The sequence below is a fragment of the Bombina bombina genome, chromosome 3, assembly GCF_027579735.1.
Source record: "Bombina bombina isolate aBomBom1 chromosome 3, aBomBom1.pri, whole genome shotgun sequence".
NCBI classification, from domain to species: Eukaryota; Metazoa; Chordata; class Amphibia; order Anura; family Bombinatoridae; genus Bombina; species Bombina bombina.
The window spans coordinates 223,615,759-223,637,930 of NC_069501.1; the positions used below are offsets into that span (position 1 = coordinate 223,615,759).

At 38.9% G+C, this 22,172-nt stretch overlaps 1 protein-coding gene across 9 annotated transcripts in view; it reads left to right on the forward strand.

The window, feature by feature from the left end:
* Positions 1 to 22,172, forward strand: part of MYO18A (myosin XVIIIA) — a 527,256-nt gene that overhangs the window by 200,896 nt on the left and 304,188 nt on the right. For all 9 annotated transcript variants that reach the window (XM_053706173.1, XM_053706175.1, XM_053706166.1 and 6 more), the window contains one exon: positions 7,133 to 7,242. In XM_053706173.1, the coding sequence (XP_053562148.1) occupies positions 7,133 to 7,242 (110 nt within the window). The remainder of the gene's footprint in view (positions 1 to 7,132; positions 7,243 to 22,172) is intronic.

A 22,172-nucleotide genomic window follows, 5' to 3' on the forward strand; every position in this document is an offset into this window, starting at 1 on the left:
TCCTCAGAGTACTATCCTTTAAGATGGAAACTATTCGTTCCATTCTTCCCTTAGTTCACGAGGGTCAATTCCTGTCAGTAGATTTAAAGGATGCATACCTACATGTTCCCATCCACAGGGATGATCACAAGTTTCTGAGGTTTGCCTTTCTAGACAAACATTTCCAGTTTGTGGCTCTTCCATTCGGCTTTGCCACAGCTCCCACAATTTTCTCAAAGGTCCTGGGAGCCCTGTTGGCGGTGCTCCAGTTGCGGGGCATTGCAGCGGCGCCTTATCTGGATGACATTCTGGTCCAGGCGCCACCCTTTCAACAAGCAAACTCCCATACAGAGACGTTATCTTTTCTGCGTTCTCACGGATGGAAGGTGAATTTGGGAAAGCGTTCCCTGATTCCAGCTACAAGGCTAGTGTTTTTGGGAACCATTATTGATTCCTTATCGATTAAAATATTTCTGACAGAGGTCAGAAAGACAAAGATTTTCGACTTTTGTCTTGCCCTTCGGTCCTCTCCTCAGCCGTCAGTGGCCCAATGTATGGAGATGATTGGTCTGATGGTAGCTGCTGTGGACATCATTCTGTTTGCCCGGTTCCATCTCAGACCTTTGCAGTTATGCATGCTCAAACAATGGAATGGGGATTATGTGGATCTGTGTCCGCGTTTACACCTGGATCAGGCGACAAGAGATGCTCTTGCTTGGTGGTTATCTCAGGAACATCTCTCAAAGGGAACCTGCTTCTGCAGACCTCCTTGGGTGATTGTGACAATGGATGCCGCCAGCCTGTTGGGATGGGGAGCAATCTGGGACTCGCTAAAGGCTCAGGAGATATGAACTCGGAAGGAGTCAGTTCTCTCCATAAACATCCTAGAGCTAAGGGCAAACTTCAATGCTCTTCTTGCCTGGCCTCAGCTTCAGTCCAGTTTATCAGGTTTCAGTCGGACAACATAACTTCAGTGGCCATGACAGAGGTATCCAGAATTATTCAATGGGCAGAGACCCACAACTGCTGTCTATCTGTGATCCACATTCCAGGAGTGGACCATTGGGAAGCGGATTTTCTGAGCAGACAGACTTTTCACCAGGGGGAGTGGGAACTCCATCAGGAGGTGTTTTTCAACTTGATTTTCAAATGGGGACAGCCGGAGCTGGATCTCATGGCATCTCAGAAGAATGCCAAGCTCCCGAGGTACGGGTCAAGGTCAAGTGATCCTCAGGCTGTACTGATAGATGCTCTGGCGATCCCTTGGAATTTCAGTCTAGCATACCTGTTTCCTCCGTTCGCTCTCCTTACTCGGGTCATTGCTCAAATCAAACAGGAGAGGGCATCGGTGATTCTCATTGCTCCGGCAGGGCCTTGCAGGATCTGGTATGCAGACCTAGTGGAGATGTCATCTCTTCCACTCAGGAATGACCTTCTACTTCAAGGGCCCTTCCTTCACCCAAATCTCGTTTCTCTGAAGCTGACTGCTTGGAGATTGAACGCTTAGTTTTATCTAAGCGTGGTTTTTCTGAGTCAGTCATTGAGACCTTGATTCAGGCTTGTAAACCTGTTACCAGAAAGATTTACTATAAGATATGGCATAGATATCTGTATTGGTGTGAAGCCAGAGGTTACTCTTGGAGTAGAGTTCGGATTCCTAGGATTTTGTCTTTTCTCCAGGAGGGTCTGGAGAAGGGATTATCTGCTAGTACCTTGAAGGGTCAAATATCCGCCTTATCTATTTTGTTTTATAAACGTCTGGCGGATGTACCGGACATGCAATTTTTCTGTCAATCAGGCCTTTGTTCAAACCTGTTAATCCTCCTTGGAGTCTTAACCTTGTTCTTAGAGTTCTTCAGCAGGCTCAGTTAGAGCCTATGCATTCCTTAGATATAAAGATGTTATCTTGAAAAGTTTTGTTTCTTGTTGCAATTTCTTCTGCTCGTAGAGTCTCAGAGCTCTCTGTGTTGCAGTATGAATCCCCTTACTTTATTTTTCACTCGGATTAGGTAGTTCTGCATACTAAGATAGGTTTCCTCCCTAAAGTGGTTTCAGGTAGGAACATTAATTAAGATATCGTTGTCCCTTCTTTGTGTCTTAACCCTTCTTCTCATAAAGAGCGTCTGCTGCACAACCTAGATGTGGTGTGTGCGTTGAAATACTATTTACAGGCGACTAAGGATTTTCGCCAGTCTTCTGCTTTGTCTGTTGTTTTCTCTGAGAAATGCAAGGGTCAGAAAGCTACAGCTACTTCTCTTTCTTTGTGGCTGAAGAGTATAATTCGTTTTGGCTTATGAAACTGCTGGACAGCAGCCTCCTGAGAGAGTCGCGGCTCATTCCACGAGGGCTGTTTCCTCTTCCTGGGCATTCAAAAATTAAGGTTCTGTGGAACAGATTTGCAAGGCTGTAACTTGGTCCTCTCTACACACTCTTTCAAAATTCTATAAATTTAATACTTTTGCCTCGACTAAGGCTTCTTTTGGAAGAAAGGTTCTTCAAGCAGTGGTGTCTTCTGTTTAGGTTCCCTGTCTTGTCCCTCCCTTATCTGTGTCCTCTAGCTTGGGTATTGATTCCCAATAGTAATTAGAGATGATCCTTGGACTCACTGTGTCATTAGAAAGAAAACGAAATTTCATGCTTACCTGATAAATGTATTTATTTCTTGACACAGTGAGTCCATGGCCTGCCCTGTTTATTTTAGACAGTTTTTGTGTTGTAAACCTCAGGCACCTCTGCACCTTGTGTTACTTCCTTTCTCTCTTTTTCCTTTGGTCAAATGACTGGGTTTGGAGGGAAGGGAGGTGATACTCAACAGCTTTGCTGTGGTGCTGTTTGCCTTCTCCTGCTGGCCAGGAGTGATATTCCCAATAGTAATTAGAGATGATCCGTGGATTCACCATGTCAAGAAATAAATTTATCAGGTAAGCATAAATTTTGTTTTTCTTTTGTGCCTTTAAAACATCAGATCAAAACTTCCCCATCTTTACATCCAAATATGTGATTTGGAAATTATAAGCCATTTTAAAAGCACCACCATTTTAAAAGCAGATGGCGAAATACAGATGTGCATGGTGCAAGTCCTCCTTCCTTGATCGCCAAAACGAATACTGAAGGGAAAAAAAATAGTTATAAAGTTTCTCTTCTTAAAAATAAATTAAGGTTTTTTAAGCTTGTATTAATGTTGCTTTGGCAACCCCTATAACCTATTTTCAATTACTTGTAATTTCTTTATTTAAAATTCAGTGGTTTGTTTCTGAGTAAGACCCTCTGTCAATAACAGCATCTTGATTTAAGAAACATTTCTCATTATGACTTTAAATAAACAGACAAGTAGTTACAATTAAATAAACAGGTCCCTAAAAATCAATCCACGTCTCCAGCAATTTAATCAATAGGGGAATCTTACGAAGCTGGTGTTAGCTGCTGTATCAATCAATAAATGATGACAGATTAAGCGGCTGAACATCAGCGGAGAGGTCTCACCCGTCAATTTATGTACTCTACACAAAGAATTGCTAGTAGTTTTTTGCTTTTCCAATAACTAGCTCAACGATTGATTTAATTATGCACACAATCATATTCAGCTCCCTGTTGGCACATACGAGTTTCACATTTATTTGGCAAGTCTGTGTCTTGAAGGAAAACAATGAATACAGACTGGCATTCTATTTTGTGGTTACATGCAACGAAAGTGCTGCACGGGCATACTCTGTGAAGGGTTAATGGTCGTATAGCAGATTTTGTTATTTTTTTTTTAATGTATTCTTAGATGTATCTGCATCCAAACCTGATATCCAGGATCATAACAGACCAGGATCTACTGTATGCTATATCTATGCCTTCCTGAGCACGCTTAAAGGGGCAGTCTATACCTTATTCATCTTAAAGTCTTACTTTAGATTAAGCTGCAAATATCATCCTGCACCCCGTTCTATATCATGCAGCAGCAACAGTAAAAAAGTTATTTTAAAATGAATATTGTTTCTGGTCATTTGGATTGAACAGACAGCAAATAGTGAGTCTTTTGGCAGACATTTTACAAGTGACCAGAAACAATATTAATTTTAAAATAACCTTTTTACTGTTGATGCTACATGCTATAGAAAGGGGTGCAGGATGATAATTGCAGCTTAATCTAAAGACTTTAAGATGACTAAGGTGTAGACTGTTTTTTCATGATTCAAATAGGGCATGTCATTTTAAACAACTTTCCAATTTACTTTTATCACCAATGTTGCTTTGTTCTCTTGGTATTCTTAGTTGAAAGCTAAACCTAGGAGGTTCATATGCTAATTTCTTAGACCTTGAAGGCCGCCTCTAATTTAAATGCATTTTGATAGTTTTTCACCACTAGAGAGGGCATTAGTTCACGTGTTTCATATAGATAACATTGAGCTCATGCACGTGAATTTACCATGGAGACAGCTGATTGGCTAAAATGCAAGTCTGTCAAAAGAACTGAAATAAGGGGGCAGTCTGCTGAGGCTTAGATACAAGGTAATTACAGAGGTAAAACGTGTATAATTATAACTGTGTTGGTTATGCGAAACTGGGGAATGGGTAATAAAGGGATTATCTATCTTTTAAAACAACAAAAATTCTAGTGTTGACTGTCCCTTTAAGTACACTGGCTTAGTGATATTGGTGCAGCCCTTGTGCTTTGGGTATGCTGTCTACTTAAAGGGACCGTCTACACCAGAATTTTTATTGTTTTAAAAGATAGATAATCCCTTTATTACCCATTCCCCAGTTTTGCATAACCAACACAGTTATAATAATATACTTTGAACCTCTGTGATTATCTTGTATCTAAGCCTCTGCAAACTGCCCCTTTTTTCAGTTCTTTTGACAGACTTGCAGTCTAGCCAATCAGTGCCTGCTCCCAGATTACTTCACGTGCACGAGCACAGCGTTATCTATATGAAATATGTGAACTAACACCCTCTAGTGGTGAAAAACTGTTAAAATGCAATCTGAAAGAGGTGGGCTTCAAGGTCTAAGAAATTAGCATATGAACCTCCTAGGTTAAGCTCTCAACTAAGAATACCAAGAGAACAAAGCAAAATTGGTGATAAAAGTAAATTGGAAAATTGTTTAAAATTACATGCTCTATCTGAATCATGAACGTTTATTTTGGCCTAGACTGTCCCTTTAACGTGTTTACCTTGGTTTTCTGATTCTCACCCCCTTTATATTACATAGGAAACAAAATTAAATGGAGTAAATAAGCATACAGATACATGAGGCACCAAACTTGTTTCAGGGGAAGGTGACCATCCAGGGTGCAGTGTTCTGTGCATTTCAGAAGAGAGCTGTTGACGTATACCAGTGTGATCCCATCCAAAAACAGTGTTAGACTGAGAGAGTCAGCCCAGAATTGAAAGTTGTAATCTGTGAAATAGAGACATTGACTGAGACTGTACACTTTGTTTTCACTCTAGAATAAGCTGCTAAGCTATGTTTGTTCACAGATGAGTGCCTCAATGTCTTGTTGTTTTAATTAAATAAGAGAGTTATTAAAGTGTTCCATGACTCTTTGTTGTGCTGAACGCAACATAGGTTCCTGTGTACAGCGGCTGTATCGCCAGTAAATCATTTGTATTGTTAGAAAGATTCAAGTTGTTTATAGTAATACTATAGTCAAGTTCCCCCCCCCCCCAAAAAAAAATGTAGCCATTTTGATAGTACTTTGCAGAATCCTTTGTGTAAACTTTTTACTACCAGAAAGGGCTGCCATTCTTTTAACCCTATCTAATATTTCTTGAATAGTTGCTTGAACTGCAAAAATTGCTTTGAAAATGAACTGGAGTGTCACTTTATTTCACATTTTCTTATGTGGCACTGTATACTAACTCTGTACGACAGCTCTGTGGCAAACCCAGAGCTGAGATGTGAATCGGTCCCTTACATATATTCAGAACTATGTAATGAAATCAAAACCCGTATTATACTGCTATATGAGCATATCAAATATTCACTTCTGTATGGGAAGATTACGATAAGTATATCACTGTGGGTGCTGATGAAGATGTTACTCTTTATTCATCATTATGCACTTGTGTAACAAAAGTAAGCGTTGCCGAGTAGCAGAACAGTATTTCAGTACAAATTGTAAATCATACATGTGTTGGACTCAACCATCTCTTGGTGATGAGTTTTGTGGAAATCCACTGTTGAAAGTAGAAAGAGTGGTTTCACTACAAAGCGTGACTGCCTGTAGTATAATGCAATCCATGTGACAGCTTCCTCGAACATAACAAAACTGTGCCGCTTTGCCAACAGTAGAATGTCTCTGTAGTCATGCTGGAATGTGACGTAATCAAAACTGGCCTGAAGCTGTCTGATAACTTCCAGTATGCGATCCAAAACTGAAATAGAAAGTCAGAGATGCCAGATGATAATTTAAAACATAACTTATTGTTTGACAAAGTATAAGAACATCCAAACTTACTTCAGTCATGGTGGCCAAAAGACCCGATGCAGACCAGCAGCCTACGCGTTTCATGCCGTACCTTGGCACTTTGTCAGGACTATTCAACATGTGCATACAATCATTATTTATATATAACTGCCATTAACCCTTAATGATCAAATACAATACGTTAACCCTCAAACCACTGGAATACCACTTCACATAGTGTTTTTCCATCAAGTAAAGTACAACTTATTATAATCAATGCATGGCAAATATATTATCCATTTAGAAAAATATCTTAGGTTAATATTCACTGAAACCTATTAGAATGGCAAATGCTTACGTTATTTTTTTATTTTTTTTTAGAAACAATATTGATATAACAACTGCAAAACAAAGCATTTTATACTAACTATATGACCGTGGCTATTCTTGTTGGCTTTGGATTTGCTCTTAGAAAAAATGCAAATGGTTGGTGTAGTTTTGTTATTGAAAAATAATAGTTAAATGTGTTTTAAAAATGTTGAGACTTGGCTGATATGTTCAATAGCAATACAGCAAAAATGTTTTGTAATTACATGGTGTGTACTGACCCTTTTAAAGATAACGAGTCAATTTGCAATAACAAAGATTCTTTATAGCATTAAAATTGTGGGACTGATACATCTTCATTTTGCAATGAAATTCATAAAAATGAATCCATATCAGTATGTCACTGTCTGTTTTGTGTTTCTGCAGGTTATCCAGATTACATGGCATTCTGTGAGTTCCGGCGTCGGTTTGACGTTCTTGTACCTCATCTCACTAAGAAGCATGGACGAAATTACATTGTCACAGATGAGAGGAGGGTATGTAGGCTTCAGTGCTTTCTTTTAGCTTTGTCACCTATTTTCTCAAAAACGGCAATCCTTTATGACTAGGCTAGAACATTTAAAACAACTAGGCTAGAATTTAAAGCAACTTTCACTGAATAATCAAATTTGCTTTATACTCCTGGTATCCTTTGTTGAATAATAAACCTAGATAGCCTTAGCCCAGGAGTGTGCACATTGTTGCAAACACTACTGCTAAACACACATGCATTCTTCTGAGCTCCTATGAGCCTACCTAGGATTATTCTTCAACAAAGAATACCAAGAGACTAAAGCAAATTTGACAGAAGAAAAAGTTGGAAAGTTGTTTAAAACCATGAATGTTTTTAATTATATCCAATGAACTTAAAATACAAAATATGCAATCAAACGGCTCTTGCTGAGATCTATATGGCTAACAATTGCTCAGCAATCTGTGCCTTGTAATCTGAGACCTGTAAAATATGCGTTCCATCATCTAGCTTTTTATTCTTTCTACTTTAATCTGCTTTCTACTCAGACTCCTGAAGTCCAAATCCGGAGTGAGAAAAACTAATTATAATAATAAATTATTTTTATATATATATATTCTATAGATTTGTGTATGTAACTTTAGAAAAAGAGATGATGCCTACTAGTTACAGTAATTATGTATAAGATAAATAGTTGTCCACTTATACATTTTAAATATATTTATATGTTTACATTGTTGTATGTAAACTAGACAGATTGGCAGGATATATATATATATATTTATTTATTTTTAAAGGTAGACCGCAAATACTTGTACTGGCTTTGGTGCAAGACTCAAGTAGGCCACACAATTTAGCTTTAATTAAGGTGCCACTATTTCTTTTGTGAGCCAGATTTGTACTTTTTTCGGATCCTTGAGTAATGATGATTAAACATTACAAATGATAGCAGGGGATATATTGAAGGACCTTAAACACTACATATAGTGATGTACTTAAAGGGACACTCAGGTTAAATTAAATTTTCATGATTCAGATACAGCATGTAATTTTAAACAACTTTCCAATTTACTTCCATTAAAAAAAAATGTGCACAGTCTTTTATATTTACACTTTTTGAGTCACCAGATCCTACTGAGCATGTGCAAGAATTCACAGACTATACGTATATGCATTTGTGATTGGCTGATTGTTATCACATGGTACAAGGGGAGTGGAAATATACAAAACTTTAAATTTTGTTATAAAAAAATCTACTACTCATTTGAAGTTCAGACTAAGTGCTATTGCATTGTCTTGTTATCTTGCATTTGTTGATTATGCAAATCTAATGTGTTGACTGGTCCTTTAAAGCACAGATTAGACTGATAAGACTATGCAGATGTATGTTTTAAAATTATATTTGTTAAAATGTTGAAAAAAAATAAGTGTAAAGTTTTAGTGTCCATAAAGAAATAAGAACCTCCATGTTGTAATCTAGATTTCCTTCTCTATTACCAATTGGGAACAGTTATTGGTCACTAAAGGGTGCAACCAATGATCATGTGACATATAGTAGTGTTCTAAGTCTGCCCTTGCAGTTCTTACATGAATTTGAAATCCCACAATATTCAGAAATCAGAAATAAATGGGTCAAAATAATTAATGAAAAGATATTGCTGTTTTTTTTTTTTACTATATTTACATACACTTTTTATAATACTTTTCAAAGCGTTTCTATATCCCTTTAAAATAAAGAGAAACGTCCCAGATGTACAGAGTGATTTAAGTTAGTAGCTTTTCTAGTTATGTATTAAAGGCTGTAGCGATCAAATAGTGTTTTCACATCTACTCTCTCACTGGGCTTAGCCTATTTTTCTTTATTTAGTTTTAGATGTTCAAACGTTCATGGTATTTATTTCTTCTGTTATGTGTGATCAGTCCACGGGTCATCATTACTTCTGGGATATAACTCCTCCCCAACAGGAAATGCAAGAGGATTCACCCAGCAGAGCTGCATATAGCTCCTCCCCTCTACGTCAGTCCCAGTCATTCTCTTGCACCCAACGACTAGATAGGATGTGTGAGAGGACTATGGTGATTATACTTAGTTTTTATGACTTCAATCAAAAGTTTGTTATTTTAAAATAGCACCGGAGCGTGTTATTACTTCTCTGGCAGAGTTTGAGGAAGAATCTGACAGAGATTTTTTACTATGATTTTAACCGGAGTCGTTAAGATCATATTGCTGTTCTCGACCATCTGAGGGAGGTAAAGGCTTCAGATCAGGGGACAGCGGGCAGATGAATCTGCATTGAGGTATGTGGCAGTTTTTATTTTCTGAATGGAATTGATGAGAAAAGCCTGCCATACCGTTAAAATGACATGTATGTATACACTTCAGTATTCTGGGGATGGTATTTCACCGGAACTACTGTGTTAAAGGTCACTAATCCTTTTTAATAACTATTCTCATGTTAAACGTTTTTGCTGGAATGTAGAATCGTTTACATTGCTGAGGTACTGTGTGAATAAATGTTTGGGCATTATTTTCCACTTGGCAGTTTTTTGCTTTAATTGTGACAGTTTCGTTTCTCTTCACTGCTGTGTGGGAGAGGGAGGGGCCGTTTTTGGCGCTCTTTGCTACGCATCAAAAAATTCCAGTCAGCTACTTTTATATTTCCTGCATGATCCGGTTCATCTCTGACAGATCTCAGGGGTCTTCAAACTTCTTTGAAGGGAGGTAAATTCTCTCAGCAGAGCTGTGAGAATTCTTATAGTGACTGTGTATAAAAAACGTTGTTTTGTTTTCTTATGTACAAATTTAATTAGTGTTGTTTTTTTTTACTAATGGGAACAAACCTTTGCTAAAAGTTGTGTTGTTTTAAAATTTGATGCAATAACTGTTTTTCAGTTCATTATTTCAACTGTCATTTAATCGTTAGTACCTCTTTGAGGCACAGTACGTTTTTTGCTAAAAAAGATTATAACCAAGTTGTAAGTTTTTTGCTAGTGTGTTAAACATGTCTGACTCAGAGGAAGATATCTGTGTCATTTGTTCCAATGCCAAGGTGGAGCCCAATAGAAATTTATGTACTAACTGTATTGATGCTACTTTAAATAAAAGTCAATCTGTACAATGTGAACAAATTTCACCAAACAGCGAGGGGAGAGTTATGCCGACTAACTCGCCTCACGCGACAGTACCTGCATCTCCCGCCCGGGAGGTGCGTGATATTTTGGCGCCTAGTACATCTGGGCGGCCATTACAGATAACATTACAAGATATGGCTACTGTTATGACTGAAGTTTTGTCTAAATTACCTGAACTAAGAGGCAAGCGTGATCACTCTGGGGTGAGAACAGAGTGCGCTGACAATGCTAGGGCCATGTCTGATACTGCGTCACAGCTTGCAGAGCATGAGGACGGAGAGCTTCATTCTGTGGGTGACTGTTCTGATCCAAACAGATTGGACTCAGATATTTCAAATTTTAAATTTAAATTGGAGAACCTCCGTGTACTACTAGGGGAGGTCTTAGCAGCTCTCAACGATTGTAACACTATTGCAATACCAGAGAAACTGTGTAGGTTGGATAAATACTTTGCGGTACCGGCGAGTACTGACGTTTTTCCTATACCTAAGAGACTAACTGAAATTGTTACTAAGGAGTGGGATAGACCCGGTGTGCCGTTCTCACCCCCTCCAATATTTAGAAAGATGTTTCCAATAGACGCCACCACTCGGGACTTATGGCAAACGGTCCCCAAGGTGGAGGGAGCAGTTTCTACTTTAGCTAAGCGTACCACTATCCCGGTGGAGGATAGCTGTGCTTTCTCAGATCCAATGGATAAAAAATTAGAGGGTTACCTTAAGAAAATGTTTGTTCAACAAGGTTTTATATTACAACCCCTTGCATGTATCGCGCCGATTACGGCTGCGGCAGCTTTTTGGATTGAGTCGCTTGAAGAGAACCTTAGTTCCTCTACGCTAGACGACATTACGGACAGGCTTAGAGTCCTTAAACTAGCTAATTCTTTCATTTCGGAGGCCGTAGTACATTTAACCAAACTTACGGCTAAGAACTCAGGATTCGCCATACAGGCACGCAGGGCACTGTGGCTAAAATCATGGTCAGCTGATGTTACTTCTAAGTCCAAATTACTTAATATACCTTTCAAGGGGCAGTCCTTATTCGGGCCCGGTTTGAAAGAAATTATCGCTGACATTACGGGAGGTAAGGGCCACGCCCTACCTCAAGACAAGGCCAAAGCTAAGGCTAGACAGTCTAATTTTCGTCCCTTTCGGAATTTCAAAACAGGAGCAGCATCAACCTCCACTGCACCAAAACAGGAAGGAGCTGTTGCTCGTTACAGGCAAGGCTGGAAGCCTAACCAGTCCTGGAACAAAAGCAAGCAGGCCAGAAAACCTGCTGCTGCCCCAAAGACAGCATGAACCGAGAGCCCCCGATCCGGGACCGGATCTAGTAGGGGGCAGACTCTCTCTCTTCGCCCAGGCCTGGGCAAGAGATGTTCAGGATCCCTGGGCACTAGAGATCATATCTCAGGGATACCTTCTAGACTTCAAATTTTCTCCCCCAAGAGGGAGATTTCATCTGTCAAGGTTGTCAACAAACCAGATAAAGAAAGAAGCGTTTCTACGCTGCGTACAAGATCTGTTAACAATGGGAGTGATCCATCCGGTTCCGTGGTCGGAACAAGGACAAGGGTTCTACTCAAACCTGTTTGTGGTTCCCAAAAAAGAGGGAACTTTCAGGCCAATCTTAGATTTAAAGACTCTAAACAAATTCCTAAGAGTTCCATCGTTCAAAATGGAAACTATTCGGACAATCTTACCCATGATCCAAGAGGGTCAGTACATGACCACAGTGGATTTAAAGGATGCTTACCTTCACATACCGATCCACAAAGATCATCACCGGTATCTAAGGTTTGCCTTCTTAGACAGGCACTACCAGTTTGTAGCTCTTCCATTCGGATTGGCTACGGCTCCAAGAATCTTCACAAAGGTTCTGGGTGCCCTTCTAGCGGTACTAAGACCGCGAGGGATTTCGGTAGCTCCGTACCTAGACGACATTCTAATACAAGCTTCAAGCTTTCAAACTGCCAAGTCTCATACAGAGTTAGTTCTGGCATTTCTAAGGTCGCATGGATGGAAAGTGAACGAAAAGAAGAGTTCTCTCTTTCCTCTCACAAGAGTTCCATTCTTGGGGACTCTTATAGATTCTGTAGAAATGAAGATTTACCTGACAGAAGACAGGTTAACGAAACTTCAAAATGCATGCCGCGTCCTTCATTCCATTCAACACCCGTCAGTAGCTCAATGCATGGAGGTGATCGGCTTAATGGTAGCGGCAATGGACATAGTACCTTTTGCACGCCTACACCTCAGACCGCTGCAATTATGCATGCTAAGTCAGTGGAATGGGGATTACTCAGATTTGTCCCCTACTCTGAATCTGAATCAAGAGACCAGAAATTCTCTTCTATGGTGGCTTCATCGGCCACACCTGTCCAGGGGGATGCCATTCAGCAGGCCAGACTGGACAATTGTAACAACAGACGCCAGCCTACTAGGTTGGGGCGCTGTCTGGAATTCTCTGAAGGCTCAGGGACTATGGAATCAGGAGGAGAGCCTCCTTCCAATAAACATTCTGGAATTGAGAGCAGTTCTCAATGCCCTTCTGGCTTGGCCCCAGTTAATAACTCGGGGGTTCATCAGGTTTCAGTCGGACAACATCACGACTGTAGCTTACATCAACCATCAGGGAGGGACAAGAAGCTCCCTAGCAATGATGGAAGTATCAAAGATAATTCGCTGGGCAGAGTCTCACTCTTGCCACCTGTCAGCAATCCACATCCCGGGAGTGGAGAACTGGGAGGCGGATTTCTTGAGTCGCCAGACTCTTCATCCGGGGGAGTGGGAACTTCATCCGGAGGTCTTTGCCCAAATACTTCGACGTTGGGGCAAACCAGAGATAGATCTCATGGCGTCTCGCCAGAACGCCAAACTTCCTCGCTACGGGTCCAGATCCAGGGATCCGGGAGCAGTTCTGATAGATGCTTTGACAGCACCTTGGAACTTCAGGATGGCTTATGTGTTTCCACCCTTCCCGCTGCTTCCTCGTTTGATTGCCAAAATCAAACAGGAGAGAGCATCAATAATTCTAATAGCACCTGCTTGGCCACGCAGGACTTGGTATGCAGATCTAGTGGACATGTCATCCTGTCCGCCTTGGTCTCTACCTCTAAGACAGGACCTTCTGATACAGGGTCCATTCAAACATCAAAATCTAACTTCTCTGAAGCTGACTGCTTGGAAATTGAACGCTTGATTTTATCAAAACGTGGTTTTTCTGAGTTGGTTATTGATACCCTGATTCAGGCTAGGAAGCCTGTTACCAGAAGGATTTACCATAAAATATGGCGGAAATACCTATACTGGTGCGAATCCAAAGGTTACTCCTGGAGTAAGGTTAGGATCGCTAGGATATTGTCTTTTCTACAAGAAGGTTTAGAAAAGGGTTTATCAGCTAGTTCATTAAAGGGACAGATTTCAGCTCTGTCCATCTTGTTACACAGACGTCTGTCAGAAAATCCAGACGTCCGGTCCTTTTGTCAGGCTTTAGCTAGGATCAAGCCTGTGTTTAAAGCTGTTGCTCCACCATGGAGTTTAAACTTAGTTCTTAACGTTTTACAGGGTGTTCCGTTTGAACCCCTTCATTCCATTGATATAAAAATGTTATCTTGGAAAGTTCTGTTTTTAATGGCTATTTCCTCGGCTCGAAGAGTCTCTGAGTTATCAGCCTTACATTGTGATTCCCCTTATCTGATTTTTCACTCAGACAAGGTAGTTCTGCGTACTAAACCTGGGTTCTTACCTAAGGTAGTCACTAACAGGAACATCAATCAAGAGATTGTTGTCCCATCCTTGTGTCCAAATCCTTCTTCAAAGAAGGAACGTCTTTTACACAATCTGGACGTAGTTCGTACCCTCAAGTTCTACTTGCAGGCAACTAAAGATTTTCGCCAAACTTCTTCCTTGTTTGTCGTTTACTCTGGACGGAGGAGAGGTCAAAAAGCTTCTGCTACCTCTCTCTCTTTTTGGCTTCGTAGCATAATACGTTTAGCCTATGAGACTGCTGGACAGCAGCCTCCTGAAAGAATTACAGCTCACTCCACTAGAGCTGTGGCTTCCACTTGGGCCTTTAAGAATGAGGCCTCTGTTGAACAGATTTGCAAGGCTGCAACTTGGTCTTCGCTTCTTACTTTTTCCAAATTTTACAAATTTGACACTTTTGCTTCTTCGGAGGCTATTTTTGGGAGAAAGGTTCTTCAGGCAGTGGTTCCTTCTGTATAATGAGCCTGCCTGTCCCTCCCGTCATCCGTGTACTTTTGCTTTGGTATTGGTATCCCAGAAGTAATGATGACCCGTGGACTGATCACACATAACAGAAGAAAACATAATTTATGCTTACCTGATAAATTCCTTTCTTCTGTTGTGTGATCAGTCCACGGCCCGCCCTGTTTTTAAGGCAGGTAAATATCTTTTAAATTATACTCCAGTCACCACTTCACCCTTGGTTACTCCTTTCTCGTTGTTTCTTGGTCGAATGACTGGGACTGACGTAGAGGGGAGGAGCTATATGCAGCTCTGCTGGGTGAATCCTCTTGCATTTCCTGTTGGGGAGGAGTTATATCCCAGAAGTAATGATGACCCGTGGACTGATCACACAACAGAAGAAAGGAATTTATCAGGTAAGCATAAATTATGTTTTTCTTTTTAAACTTTTTTTTTTTTTAGCACCCTAATGCAAATTGGCAAAATGTGTTTCCAAGATATAAAGGGACAGTAAAGTCAAAATTGAATTTAAATTTACTATATAAGAGTGTGACATTTTAGAACTCTTTCCAATTTACTTCTATTATCAATTTTGCTTAGTTCTCCTGGTATCCTTTGTTAGAGTAATCCTAGTTGAGCTCGGGAGCATGCATGTGTCTATAGCCATCTGTCAACAGTGTTCGCAAAACTCTTTATTTCAGTGTTATACTGCTAAAGATACTTGCACGCTTCTATAAGCCTACCTAGGATTGTGCTTCAGCAAAGAATAACCAGAGAACAAAGCAAATTGTTTAAAATTGCAAGCTCTATGAATCATGAAAGTTTAGTTTTAACGTTACTGTCCCTTTAATGTTAAAAAAAAAAAGTAGACACATTCAAGTAACTCATTATTGTTTTGAAGAAAACAATCTATAAAATACAGTAATGTGTTACGTTTCTACATTTATATTGATCATTGTTTATATTCTAGTAGTGTGTATTATGTATATAGATATGTCCTGCGAGAATTTAGCAGTATGCTAAAGGCAATCAAATTGCATTTCTACTCTTAAAAGCCGCTATATCAACAATGTTCTTCAAGTTGTACTGTTCTTCATTTTTTTTAATCTTAGAACTTTTATCTCTTAATGGTTTTATGTTGCTTGAAAGGAATGTGTAATGTAGCAGTGCTGTTCTCTGACTTTGAGGTTGGTGTTAATATACTTGGTTTTCTGTTTCTAGGGAGAAATGATCAAAACCAGGTAACGGCAGCAATGCCAAACAATGCAGAGTGCTGTACCAAGAGCATGAAAATGCACTGTGAAATGTTACATATAACTTGATTAAAAATAAGTGTGTGTATATTTAGTAGCACAACCTTTAAAGGGATATAGAACCCAACATTTTTTTTTTTCATGATTTAAAAAGAGAATACAATTTAAAAAAAGTTTCCAATTTACTTCTATTATCAAATATACTTTGTTCTCTTGTTATTCTTTGTTGGAGATATCTATATATGTAGCATGCACATGTCTACATTACTGCATGACAGGAAATAGTGCTGCCATCTAGTGCTCTTGCTAAGGTATAACATAGTTGCACAACTGATGCCATATAATGCTGCAGACACAACTTTCCAATTTACTTCTATCAAATTTGCTTCATTCTCTTGTTATCCTTTGTTGATGGAACATAACTGCACTACTGCCAGCTAGATGAACACATCTAGTTAGCCAATCACAAGAGACAAATGTGTGCAAGCACCAATCAGCAACTAGCTCCCACTAGTGTAAGATATGTGCGTATTCTTTTTTTAACAAGGGATACCAAGAGAATGAAGCACGTTTGAAAATAGAAGTGAATTAAGTGTCTTAAAATGACCTGCTCTATCTGAATCATACAAGTTTAATTTTGACTTTCATATCCCTTTCATAATAATTTCTATACAGAACAACAAAAAGGGAAAACAATGTTTGTCAATCTCATTTTAACAAAGAGCAATAGAAATGTCTCTTTACGTCAGAGTAATTAAACTCAATAAGATTGTTACTCATTGATAACTGTCCCTATCTGCCCTCAGCAGAGGAGATAAAACATAGGGAAATCCTAGTTGCAACATAGTAGTGTCCATTACTTTAAAAAGGCTACATTTATTCCTTCAATTTTTTTTTCAATTTTTTAACAACTAAAATATCATAAATCATATCTAGCATGTATTTAATATTTAAAGATATTTAGAAGATAATTTATCAAGTGCCTGGACCTAAAAGGTGGCGGACAAGTTAAGAAGCAGCGGTCTTACGACTGGCTAGATAAACCTTCCTACAGATGCCACAGCCTCCTTGTAGGGCTGTGACAGGAAGTCATGGACGCTGCATAAATGTACTATCAAAAATAAATAAAAGGTAAAATCTGTTTAAAATAAGGAATAATACACATTGCAATGATTGCTATTAAGTATAAGCCACTGCTTAAGCAGTCTGTTTCATTAGTGTAATAAAAAAGCTTTACCATCAGTCATTCAGTTACTGTAAAAGTGACATTTTCAGGTAGCAGCACTTGCCTCACTTTCTGGCAGTCCATATTGAGTTGATGCATATTCACTTTTGGTGATGCTCAATCTGCAATATCAAAAAAACAGAAAGTTACATTTACAGCTGGTATTTTAAATTCAGGCAAAGTGTACCATTTTGGCTTGTGGGTATGTTTGAGTATACCAAAGCAGGTGGTTTATGCTCACTCTTGCCCAGTATATGTATAAATAAGAGCCGCCCTAAACTTATTATAATTAATAGATAATTTGCAGATATGTTTTAATCTGTGCATAAATAAAAAGAGAGACGCGCTCAACCTGGGAACGAACAATAGCATAATAGCTTGTTCTATGGCTAGTTATCACCCAAAAAGCAGCCTCTTTTTGCTCAACATGTGCCTTTCACAGAGAAGCACTTTCCTGTAGCATTTCAGTCAGATCCTGACTTCACAGTATAGTCCAGCCCGAAATACCAGGTAATCCCTCTCTGAACGAGAGAAACGGCAAAACTCCAGACTTACGTTTCGGCCTAGAGTGGGCCTCGTCAGTGAGGTGCAGCCATATCCCTCTAGGCACACTGAGCAACGGGCCCACGTCTGGATTCCCGCATCACACTTAGGGCGACTTCCCTTAGTGTCATAATGTGCATAAATTAAAAGAGAAGTGCTCACTGACGAGGCCCACACTAGGCCGAAACGTACGTATGGGGTTTTGCCGTTTCTCTTGTTCAGATAGGGATTGCCTGGTATTTTGGGGCTGGACTGTACTGTTAAGTCAGGATCAGACTGATATGCTACAGGAAAGGTCTTCTTTGTGAAAGGCATATGTTGAGCAAAAAGAGGCTGCTTCTTGGGTGGTAACTAGCCATAGAACAAGCTATTATGCTATTGTTCGTTCCCAGGTTGAGCGCTTCTCTCTTTTTATTAATGTTTTAATCTGTGGTAAATGTATTTTTCTAAAGAAAAATCTGAACACAGAAAGAATGGCAGAGATTACTGGAGAAAGAAATAAACATTACAAGTCAAAACTAAACATAATAATTTAGATATTTTGTGTGGTTTAAAAAAACAAACAATAATTTTATTCTGATTACAAATGTACTTTGTTCTTTCCCTTCTTTCTATGAGAGCATTTATCTATCATCTATCTCATATATACACTAATTCGAAATACATAAAAGTACGACCATAACAGTTTGCAAAGGTGCCATGGAAAAGCGGAAAAGAGTGCTGGTAGCTGTGCACTGCCCTCCCATACATGGCTAGGTATGCAAAACTAATTTGTAAGCCAAGATATGTGGCTAGTCTTAATTATACAAATTATTAACCCCATGGCTCTCTAGGAGCTACATGAATATCCTTTCTGGAAGTCAAGAGGTTAAATGTTTATTTTTCCTGGTGCTTGTTGTCTGACAGGACATGATTCTGAAAGTTCACCAACTTTTTTTCTTTGAAATGATATTTATTTCATAGTCTCTGTATGCCGCTAGGGGATGGGGTACAGCATTTTTAATGCCTCACAGATTTAGTTTGGGATTAGAAATGCATCACAGAGTTTATTTGAAACAAGATTCCGTATTCCATGTTTGTAACATTAATAGTGTATGCTGTAAAGTTAATCCACTGAGACGTGCTGTATCTTAGTGTCTATTTGTGTTGTTTGCTTTATAATTTAAAGTATGGTTGAGAGGTTTTTAAATATTAAGTGATACATAATACCAGAGCTTTAGTGTTCAGGACTAGTCATTAAAGGGACAGTATACACCAATTTTCATATAACTGCATGTAATAGACACTACTATAAAGAAGAATATGCACAGATACTGCTCTAAAAATCCAGTATAAAACCTTTTAAAAACTTACTTAGAAGCTCCCAGTTTAGCACTGTAGATAAGGTAGTCTGGGACACCCACTGAAATGGGCTGGGTAAACAAAAAGAGCAGACACTTCCCACCTCCTCCTTCCCTGCATATGAAGAGACAGATAACATAGACAGGAGCCTGCAGGAGTCTGTAAACGCGTGTATACATCTGTAGGGCTTGGTTATGAGTCTGAAAATCAGCATAATGTTCGTAAAACATAAGCAAAACTATACATTTTTATAAAAAACACTACCAGATGGGCTGTATAAATGGATCATCTACAAGAAATGCACTGTAGATAACAAGAAGTGCAGAGGAATATATGATGTAAATTACTTCAGGCTAGGCATCTTGCATAATTGCAGGCTCCGAGTTTGTCGCAGGAGCTTTGGTACAATTCAGTATAATTTATTTAGCTATTTGCAAACTGTGTGCTATTTAGTGTTTAGCATTAAATGTCACCCAGAGACTCTGCAGACTGGCAGCATGTTTGCTTGAGCATACACCTCATGTAATATGCACCACCTGTGTGTGTCTGATCGCCTCTGGGAATTTAATACAGGGTTTAGCTTGTTTGTTTAACAAAGCCAACGGTGATAGAGAAATACAAATGGAGGACAAGGACAGCTAAGATGTGCCTGACCGTGCGCTGGGAAGACTACTAATCCTATGACACACATGCGGATGCCTGCCTGGTGCTGGGAAAGAGTATGGGACCAAAATCTGCATTGTCCTGTTACACTGGACCATCTACAAGGTTCTGCTGTCATTTGTGTGTGTGTGTGATGCTTGCAAGAGAGCAATGTCATCTTTTAACTCTTAGGCATTCCTAGAGTGCATCAGCAAATTAATTTGCAGTGCATTGCTCTTGTCTGGCAGCCAAAGGGTTAGGAGATACTTAAAGGGACAGTTAACTCAAAAATGGTCTTCCCTTTAATTTGTACCCAATTATCCACTTTACCTGCTGGAGTATATTACATTGTTTATATTGGCATTTGAAATAGTTGATTTATCCTGTGGTATCCCCAACCATTCTGAAATTTTGTGGCCTTAGTTTCAAGCTATAAATAAGCTGTGTAAACACAGCCAGCAGAATAAATTTCACTCCCAGTGGGGTATAGAGGAGATAAGGTGGTAATATGTTAATTTTCCATTGTTCTCTCCAAGTATTGGTCTTTGGTTTACAGTCCGATATAAGATAAAGAACCATGTGTGTGTACACAAAGTAATGATATCTGATACCTACAAGCTCAACCCATTTTTGTTAGGTTGTGGCTTCAAAATACAAAATCAGCTATTATTATTATAATACACAAATTAACCTTAAAAAGCAAATTCTCATACATTTTATACTCTGCAGTTGGTAAAAAGTAATTGGAAACACATTAAGGAAAGAACAATTTTACAGTATACTGCCCCTTTAAAGGGACATGTTAACCAAATGCTAAATCACATACGTGGTGCACTATATGTAAAAAGCTAATTAGAAAAAAAAGGTAGATAGTTTACCTAAAATATTCTTCAGCTCACCAAAGTAAGTGCTCTGTGAGCCGTTATCCTTCACTGTCATCTGCATGGTGACAACAGCCAATCAGCATCACCAGTGCCGAGTTCACACTTTGCTTTACTGTAATCTCATGGGATTTCAGATACACATTCCCTTTGCAAGTCCTGGAATAAGCATCCTGATTCTATGCTTAAACCCCTTAATAATGGGATGTGGCTACTTAGAGAGTTTTGAGGTAAAATATCTTCCTTTTTACATAGAAATATTTGATATTTTCTTATCCGCTTTTTACAGATATGCTGCATCACTTACAAATAATTCAGCATTTGGGTAATGTCCCATTAATTAATAGAGAATTAAAAAAAAATACCAAATAAACTAAATCTATTTACAAAAGAGAAGAGAAATCCCTTGCCTCTGAAAGCTTGTCAATATAAATTTTTAGCTTTGCATCAATATAAGGCACTGCTTTTTAAACCTGTTCTCAGGCCTCCCCAACAGGCCAGGTTTTCAGGATTACCTTGAATGAGAGCAGGTAAAATAACCATGTTTACTAATCACCTTATTATTTCACCTGTGCTCAAGTTCTGATATTCTCTAGTTCTGATATTCTCAAAATTTGGCCTGAGGACAGGTTAGAAAACCAGTGATATAAGGGAATCATCCATAGCTTTTAAATGTTTTCTGCTTGCAAGCAGCACTGTATTTGTCTGCTAGTTATTGATGCCTTGCACGATCCACTGCTTGCTGTTTCCTAACATTTCTCTAGAGCTTATACTATAATTGTCCTGTTATTTTGCCAGTGATGATTTCGGAGCATAGTTGTGCTTATAATATTATATCTGATGTTCTAAATCTCGAGTCCATTTTTCTTTATACCAACGTATTTCCGACCACCTATGCAAGGATATCTGTTTGTATTGAGATACATGAGACTTGGTAGCTAAATATAAACCTATAGCCGGACTAGTAGTATATGTTTAATCTGCAAACATAACTATTAAAGGACCAGTAAATACAGAAGATTTGCATAATTAGCAAATGTGTGATAATGCAATAGCACTTAGTCAGAACTTCATATGAGTAGTAGATTTTTTTTTTCTGACAAATTTCAAAGTTGTGTCTATTCCCACTCCCCTTGTGACAGCCATCAACCAATCACAAATGCATATAGTCTGGTTAATCAAAAAGTGTAAATATAAAAACACTCTGCACACTTTGTTAATTGAAGCCATTTTGATTTTTTTTTTTAAATTGCATGCTCTATCTGAATCATTAAAGTTTAATTTTGGTTTGAGTGTCCCTTTAAACACATGGATTGTAATATGTTACTATGCAATTGCCTTATCTAAATGGGGGTCATTTAATATATGTATAAATTAATTGCTTGCAAACTAAGAGGAGCTAACAGCTCAGTAGTTCTGTGATGGTGCCCATCCATAGTCCAAGCCCTTTGGACCTATGTGTGCCTGTTGTGATGTATTTTCAGTCAGGTCTATCCAAATGGACAAGCATGAAATACAAGGAATTCCTCCTCTGAGTAAAAGGATTGTGCAATGTGCATCCAACCATAGACCTGTATGGGCCTCGTCTGTGAGGTCCAGCTATATCTTTCCAAAAAAAGGAATCATTGGCAATAGGTGATTGATTGTTTTATGGATCTTAACTATTACACAAACTGAATAGTTGGTCCTTTATACATGCAGGTTATTCCTGGTTTGTCATCTTTAGCCAT